Source organism: Leptosomus discolor, chromosome 4 (assembly GCF_034619465.1).
Source record: "Leptosomus discolor isolate bLepDis1 chromosome 4, bLepDis1.hap2, whole genome shotgun sequence".
NCBI classification, from domain to species: Eukaryota; Metazoa; Chordata; class Aves; order Leptosomiformes; family Leptosomidae; genus Leptosomus; species Leptosomus discolor.
In genome coordinates, this window is record NC_141394.1 from 22,674,992 (window position 1) to 22,683,932 (window position 8,941).

Here is an 8,941-nt window from a genome sequence, read left to right on the forward strand (position 1 = left end):
CTTGCCCAAATTCCACCTCGTCAAAAATTCAAGACTTTTTTTTTTTTTCACTGTAATTTGCAAAGAAATCGATATTTGGGATATGCACTTTAAAAAAACCCAAACAACTACTGATTAAGAACAGAATTTTGACCAGTTCTTCTCAGGAAGAAGTGAGGTTTAGGTTTTGTTGGGATTTTGATTGCGAGTCCTAGCAGAGATTAAGTACATAGCTTAGCTGTGAAAGCTCTCTGAATTTGTATTCCCTTTTCTATCAAATGGCTGTAGAGGTTTATATTTGCTTTTTTATACCTATGCAGATTGCTAACATTTAAAATCAAGCAGCGTACCCAAGAAACTCAACAATACTTGGCACAAGATTGTCACAAACTATTTAGGGGACTGTATGAAAACAAAAAGCAAGAGTGAGATCAACAAACTCAAAAGGAAGCTCCCAGGAGAACATGTATCGACAAAAACAAGTGGTTCTATGAGCAGCAGGGCTAATAAAGCCTTACTTTCTGCTAATAAAGGCCCTCAAAGCCTTTTTCAGCTGGCCCATATCCCTTGCCTGTCTCCTACAACATTTCCATGGGCAAGAAACAGGGGCCGTTTTGCTGCCTTGCACTTACTGATTGCCCAGTCCAAATGTGCATGTTGAGCTGACAGCTGGCTACTGGAGCACAGGAGGGGTGAAGGCTGCAATCTGCCAGTGCTCCCTGCTCTGAAACACTGTGCCACCCAGCCTCCAGCTTCCATTAGACAGGCAGGAGCTAAGTAATCTTTTGAGTCTTTTTTTTTTTTTTTTCTCTTTCAGATGTATTTAAATTTAGACAGTAGGTCCAAAGTCATGTTGGGGAGAGCAGGCAGGGAAAGATGGAGAGACAGCAAGCTCCCTGTGGTCCATGAGGGGAAGTATGAACTGAGAAGCATAAAGCAATGGGAAATGAGGGTGATACGTAAGAACACTCAGGCATCATCAGGTCAGTTAGAAATCTAAATACTTTTCACAATATCAAGTGCAATGAAGAGGTGCTTGCTGTACTTCTGGTACAGACTCGCTGACTGCCACAATTTGTTCTCTTGTAGCACAAGAGCAGTATACATTAAAAAAAGAAAGCTTGTATTTTAAGGACTTTTTAAAATCCAAAATTGTTTAAACGCAGGCAGCTATGTTATAATAATAGCATTAATATATACTGCTAGATATTTATAGATCCATTACTACATGGTTTAGGTATTTTGTGAATAATCTCAGGTCTGTTTTCAGAAAGAACCTGAAGCATGTTCTGATGGACCAATAAATCATGGGCAGAAGTATTTTAATGCTACAATGATGCCTATATGAGATGTCATTATACACCTAAATTTCCATAATCAGTTGTGCTGATTGACTATTACACTAATAAAACACCTACAGCTCTCTACGGTCGTCTATTGCACTGGTACATCCATAATTTGCAATAATCTGTGAATTATCTTTGATGCAATAAGGCAAATGTGCAGCTGGGGTAAAATGTTATAACTTCGTTGGGAAAGAGGACGTTTTCACACTGGCTGGGAATCTGTCTCTACAGATACACTTTTGGCAATATTCACTGCTCTGGTAGCATAGCTGGCTTTTACTGTTGGCCAGAATGGCTTTATGTTCATGAAGAGATGGAGCACTGCTTGTGTCTCAAGAATTCATTCTCTTGTTTTTGCTGAACTTTGAATCAAGCTTTAATTTTTCAGATCATTTATTATATTTCACTCTTTCTTTCTTCCCCCAGGCTTAGACTTTTCTATCTAAAATAAGAGATGTCTAAAACCTGTCATTTAAAGGCACTTCTAAGCTTTGAAAATTAGTATCAGCTGAAGCATTAGTCTTCTGTAGTAGCTTCTGTAATTCTTTAAATTATCCCTTTACAAATGCTAAATGCCCTAAAGTTACCAGCTTCTCCCCTCCTCAGTCTCTCTCTTCTAGATAAATCAAAGGCCATTTCTCCAGGTATTCCATTTAAAAAGCCAGATTGAAACAAGAATGGTGACAGCAAAGAGCAAGCAGAAATTAATATGTCTAGTCGTCTCTTTTCATCTGAAACTATCTTTAGCTATATTGACATTAAAATTATGTGAATTTCTAGTAGAGCAGGAAGAAATTATTGCATTGCTGCATTGCTTCAACAGAATTTGAATATGTTTATCTACTTTACCATGTGTAACTAATAACTGAGGAAGAAAACACTACTGTCATCACCTCCAGCACTGGGGGGTAGGCATAAGATTCAATTCTTACAGGCAAGAAAACGCATAAACTTTATAACATGTTTGTTAATGTAATGTACTTTCTTGTGGTGCCTCCCAGCAAGGACCAGATCCCTGTTGTGCTGGATGCTGTGAAAACATACAGGAAAAGATACAAGATACAATGAAATCCTCCTTCCAAAAGGAACTAAAAAAGAGGGCTTCCACAGCAATGAGCCGATGTCCAGCTAGTTCTGTGTCTGTGTTCCTTTACCTGTATTGCTGTGGGAATCCCTAGTTTGTGGGACTCAGTATCAACAAGTGGTCTTACCATGGAAGCTCCCTCCTTTGACATAGCTGGTTATTCAATCTCTTTGGGCATCTTTGGTATCAGAGGCAGGACATCTCTAATGACAGATTGCTTGAATAAGAAAGATGATGCTCTCAAAAAACCTATGCATGAAATGAGGCCACTGTGGAAGTGCACAGGTTCTGCTCATTCTCCACAAGGAAGAATATAGAATCCTGTGAAGTGCAGCATTATTATTGCAAGGTTTAGGGGGAAAAAAAAAAAAGAAGATACAAGGCAATGAAAATACCAATCTCTTTCCTGGGAAAGGACTTCTTTACCATACTTCCCTAGAACGAAGCAATTTGAGAGAATCTGATGTAAAAGGCTCTGTCCTGGTACTGCAAAGAGTTCCTTTGCAGAGTTTCATTGCCTACTTTAATGATGGCATTTGCTCACTTAAATTGAATGTGGTATATCTTATCTCCAAGTCATGATGTGAGAAGTTATTTTTATTTGCTAGAGATGACTATGCCAAAGAGAGCTGGTGATGACTGTTCTTGGCTGCTCACTTTCTGCAACGGAGCTGCAACCCACAGGCAAGAAAAATTGATTTCTGATACTGGAGATACCATTTCTGCATGTGTCTGATTTTGCTGTCACGCCAGTGTATTGTTAAGCCATAGTGTGCAGATACAAGGACACCAGTGTTTTAGGTGCTTTATAAACAAAAATGCTTGTGAACTCCTTCAGAGTCAGACAAGCCTTTCAAGAGTAATCAGGATACGCCCTAATTCATATTTCACAAGAGATGTCATAATACGTATACTGTACAATATTTAACAACAAGAAGAGTTGTATGTAGAGGTGACTGGATTGATGTATATGTTTGTGTTATGCTAGATGTGACAGAAATGCTTAACAAAAGGACAAGCCCTACGCAGGGATCCTTTAATGTAAGAAAAATAACAATGTTCACGTGACTTTCACTGTAGGCATTGCGCAGCATGTCTACCCTCACAAACATATAGTTAAATATTCCTACAGTATATATCATTAACCAAAACCATTTAACTATCAATAACTGGGTTTTCCAAAGAGATTTCAGTGGGAGAGGGCACTGGGTACATGGAGGGCTGGTTTGAGGAACAATAGGAAAGTAGCTTCCACGATCTTTGCAGCACACCAAGAAAAGAGGCTCTTCCCTGCACACCTTAGGAAGCAAGCTCTCTTCTGTAGGCCTTAGGAAGTTTTCTGGAAAGGAGGGCCACTGCATAGCAGCCAAAAACTGAGTTTGCACCTCTGCTTACAGCTTGACTTGCAAAATCATATAGCATGAAACTACTGAGCTCTGAGGCTTTGGATGGCAAAAAGCTTTCTCTGCTGGTTTTCCTAAAGGTGATTTATTCTGTAAAAACAATATTATGTAACACTTCCTGCCTTAAAAGCAGCTCATGCAAAATTAATTACGTTGCACTATGTTTGTGGGAAAATACATTTTACTACAAGTTAATTTGAAGAAAAAAATATACTATACAATGAATGCTATAACAGAAACTGTTACGAGTTGCCTTAACAGCATTTATAAATCAAATCACTGCATATCAATAACTTTAAAACTAATCTACATCAGTCTTTTGGAATAATGTACAAGTAAACTAGTTTTTAAGTAGCTATGTATTTTTCCTAAGTTGTGGCTGATGATAAAAAATGTTAAAAAATGGCGATAAAAAATTGTTAAAAAATACAAAAAATGAATTATTTTCTTTAATTTTTAAGACTTGATGAATTTTGCATGTTCTGTTGTTTTCTATAGCTTTTCAGAAGAAACATGGGAGCCAGAATCCTTAGACATTTTGAGACTTTTTTTCATTAAAAATATAACAATGAATAGCTAATTACATGCCCTCTCCTCTTTATAGACAGACAGGAATTTCATCCATAGAAACTAATACATTTTGAGGAAAAAAGGGTCTTGTCATCATCTAGGTTCACCTGCTGTTTTACACTGACCAAAGAAGAGTTCTACTCCTTGCTGAATACTTTTTTCACTCCTTGAGTAAGAAACCTATACGACTCGTGTTTCAACTGCAGAACATCTTTAAAAAATGCAGTATTGATTTGCATGTTGAAGGGACTGAAGATTCACCCACAAGATGCCCGACTATTACTTATTACCCCCTGACTGACTGTCAAAATATGGACAAGATTTCTTGGCTAAATTTGCCTAATTGTGGCTTTCAGCCACCAGCACTGGTAAAGCCTTTGCCTGCTTGGGTACAGACCTTTCTGTTCTGCAAAATCCTCTCCCAGGCCATAGAGGCATCTCAGGTCAGGCAAGATGTTCTGCGTACAGCCAAGCCGTGCTGTGCGTGAGGACACCATCCTGCCTTCACCCAGGGGGCTGGGAAGGAAGGAAGGCCCGGGACTCTGTCACTCAAACTGGCCTGCACCCCTCTCATGAGCAGTGTGCAGAGCAGGAGGTCGCTCCTACATCTCCTCAAAACTTCAGTGCCTTTTGTCCCCTTGCTGCCACCACATTAGAGTGTGGATACACCTGCTCATGTGACTACAGCCCCAGAGTACCTCCTCTGAGCATTTATGTACTGATTTTAAGATCAGAAGGACAGGGTTGTAGCCTAGGTTTAAAGTATCTTTCCCTACTAACTCTTTTTTGAAGCTTTTTTCCAACAATCAAAGATAGCCCCCTTTTGTTTATAAATCGCTGGTGCCTGCTGTCCTGCCAGAAATAGTTTGGGGACATTTTGCAGAATAACTGGAAAAAAAATTTAAGACAGGTTTGAAGCTTCTTCTCCATGACATCTCACCTCAGACTTAATTTCTGTACCAAGAGTGAATCTGGAGAAAAAGATCTCACACTGCTATTATTTCTCTTTTAAATTCTTTAAGTAGCTTGCTGGAAAAGCTCATGTGCACCAAACTACTTGCATAATGTCATATCCATAGCAGAGAAAGTCCCCAGAGAAGGTTGACAATATTAAATAAAAGAAATTATATTCCTATAAAGAATTTCATGTTCAAAGTGCACATGTGCAAAATGAACCACCGGTGTTGCTGACTCCTGTGAATTTACTTCAACTTTTGCAAGATTAGGTATTTTTCTTCAAAACCCAGCTACTGGAGGGGACAGCTATGGGACAAAAATATCTGGAGTTTTCCTCTTCTACTGCTCTCTTTCAATATTTTTTTCATGCCTTTCCTGACTGTGGAAAAGCCTGCAATATGATGTGAATGTATCTTACAGGCTTAAAAACCAGTCAAATATGTATTTATTCTGTTCCTTTAAGCCAATCTTAAAGACTATCAAGACATTATAGTAACCACTCAGTTCACTTAATATAAGTGACTAATCCTTCCCCAAAGTATAAGATGGGTGAGAAAGCCAAAGGAAATAACGTTATTTTCATTTTACAGATGAAGAAGTAATTCACAGTTACTTATGCTGGATCCAAAGCCTGTTGATGTCAAGTGAATGCTCAAGATCACACAGCCAAACACCCTTCTTCTAAATCCCCAACACTGCATTGAGCGCAAGACATCTCTTCTTTCTAAATACCAAAACTAGTTAGATGTATCATCATATAGGATTCAAATGCGTATGCAAGAGTCTCGTAGAAACTAACCCTCTGGATGCAATGACTGGTATTTAACCATAAAGCATTAATCACCTAATCACTCTGCCTGAGTTTCTATTAGATGAAGAAAGAGAAGGGTCCTCTCTCTGCCACTATAATATAGTCTGTCCCTTTAGATACATTAATCTGAAAATATTACAAATGTGTTTGCTAAATCAGAATAGTCTGAACTACTAGCAATATGCAATAAGAGTGTAAATACGTACATTTTAAAATCTGTGGTTCCTATTTTCTCCTGTTATAAATCTTGACAGGTAATAATTACATGCAACCCTGAGAAATGAAGCTAATCTTAATTATCTTACAAACAGAAAACAGGCATTATAAGTGTCAAGCAGGGTCTGTATCAATGCTATATTTAATTAAGCAGAAGATTATGCATAACCCAGTAAAATGGTCTCTTGTTTGCTCTAATAACCAACTGAAATTAAGTTCACCAATATTAACAAGTGCTCACAGAAGTAAGGAAATTAACTTCTGTACTTTCAGGGTTGGCTTAGGAAGGGATTATCACAGCAAATTAAGGGACCTAGACAGCCAGGTGAATGTGCGTTCAAAATCCAAATTCTTTGAGCAGTCTTGGAAATCTCAGCCTTGCACTGTACTTGCACCAATCCCTTGGTACTGTGCCAAAGAAAAAAAGGGTCTGTGCTGCTGGCCGAAGCCATGTAAATTGAATGTAGATTCCTGAGCAGACTTTTTCAGTTTACGGTTGTTGCTTCCCTGTGTGTATTTTACATCTATATAGAGAGTACTTTGCAATCACCGCTCATAACTCTCTTTCCACCACTACAGGAGCAGAGCCCATGGTTTGGAGAAGGTCTAGGAAATGTTCAGGCTCATCAAAATTCAGAATAAAAATTAAAACACAAGTCTGCTATTGTCCCAGCAGACTACAGTTTTTCCATGCATCATGGAAAGATTCCTGACATGTGGCTCTTCACCTAATTCTGTTTCTGTTAATATGATTCTTTTAATGACACTATAGGAAAGTTTAAGAGAAGAAACAGACCTGGTCTTTTTTTGGAGCAAAACGTTATTCAGAAGAGTATTTAGATAACCATTTTTAATAACTGCATAAATATCAGTAAATTAAATAATGCAAACACTATCATTAGAACTGACATTAATAGTCGTATTTGTTTGACCATTTTGTACATGTTTCCCCTTTAGCTAGAATAAAAAAAAAAAAACTCAGAAAATATTTTGCCCAATTAAGAATGAACAAATGAGATGTCTACCTTTAACTAGCCATACAAATTTCAAAACCTCCCTTTAAATGATCAAGAACTCTAGAAATCTGGTTGTATTCCACCCTGCATATTTCAAAGGTATTAAATTAAACATTTGAAGCAAACTTATCCACCAGTTCCAGCTGTCGCCAGTGAGGATAAGGGAATATTTTTTTTTTTTTTTCTAGCGAAACAGTAAGTCTCAAAACTCTACCATGTTACTGAAAAATCCTATAGTCTAAATAGATTAGGATTCCCATTTACAAGGCACGCAAGAGACCAGCTCTTCTGCTGAGGGACAATGAATCACAAAAATCATGATGAAAATATTTATGAAGCATGTTTTCAGCTGTTGTTTACTGTGTTGTAAACTTCCTTCCTACTCAGTCCTCTCATCCTACTTATACAATTTGAATGTAGTATATATTTTTTGATACACATCATTAAAAAAAAAAAAGTGTCTTTTAGCTAAGACTCTTTAAAAATAAAAAATTTTGAAACCTGCCAGGTTCCTGCCCGATCTGATAAGTAGGGTGCAGCTGAGTATGTTTAGATACCAACAAGAACCCACAGTATTGCAGAGACACTAGGATCTACAAATGTATTAAAATTGAATATCCATTCTGAAGCAGATGTTTCAGTATCATGCTCTGAAATAAACACTGTAATCTAAGTGTCAAGAGACAGCCTGAGGACATATCTTGAGTTCGCAGAGCAGCCAGAAGGTCTAAAAGAAACCAGTGCTGGATTTGTAAAAATCCTGGAGAAAAACACCCAAGGATTGTGACTAATAAGAAGTTCTGAGTATCTCCCAGAGTAAAGAATGAAAGTGTTTCTATTACAGAATAAGACCACAACAGAGTGAAAACAAAATCCTTGAACTGGCATCAAGTGAACCCGGCACATCCCCAGCGTGCTGGAATAATCCACTCACCTTGTCCACAATGCAGATCTGCTTCTTGCTTTGCCCATCAAGAATTTCCACTTCAAAGTAAGTGATTTTTGAATGTTTGAGCACTGGTGGTGATTTGAGGTGGCCAGCAGAGAGCACAAGCTGAGAGAAGTTGAAAAAAGAGCGTGTGTCATTGTGGGACATGGACAGCGCTCCTCCATGAGCTGCAAGATCCTTCTTGTGTTCTGGAGTGCTGGGTTTCTGCCTCCTGTGCATGGTGTGACCCAGCAGCAGCAATCGTCATATCAACAGGGGACAGTTCCAGAGGGAAAATGTTTCCTCCCTGCATCAGTTAAATACAATCACAGACTGATGAGACACAAAAGGTCAAGTGGTGTTCCATTTTAAGAGTACTGTCTTATTTAGCAGGAGTGAAAACAATGGCTCTGTAATCCATGTCTATATTTAACCTGCTATTGTGATGTGCTGTATTCCTGCTGCTTTTTTTTTCTTTTTTATTTAAAACAGCACTTGAAATAACACATCTAGAGATTCCCTGTCAGAAGAAGTCAGATCCTGTAATTCCAAAGCCCCAAAGGAATCAGGAATGACTGCAGCAAATTCCACTGTTATCTGCTGAGACAGATGTTTAAGTGTCCACATATAC

The 8,941-nt window shown here is 38.2% G+C and overlaps 1 protein-coding gene across 1 annotated transcript in view; it reads right to left on the reverse strand.

The window, feature by feature from the left end:
- TECRL (trans-2,3-enoyl-CoA reductase like) overlaps window positions 1-8,550 on the reverse strand; it is a 64,615-nt gene extending 56,065 nt beyond the window's left edge. The window contains exon 1 of the mRNA XM_009961325.2: window positions 8,317-8,550. Within this exon, the coding sequence (XP_009959627.1) occupies window positions 8,317-8,550 (234 nt within the window). The remainder of the gene's footprint in view (window positions 1-8,316) is intronic.
- Window positions 8,551-8,941: the final 391 nt, after the last annotated feature.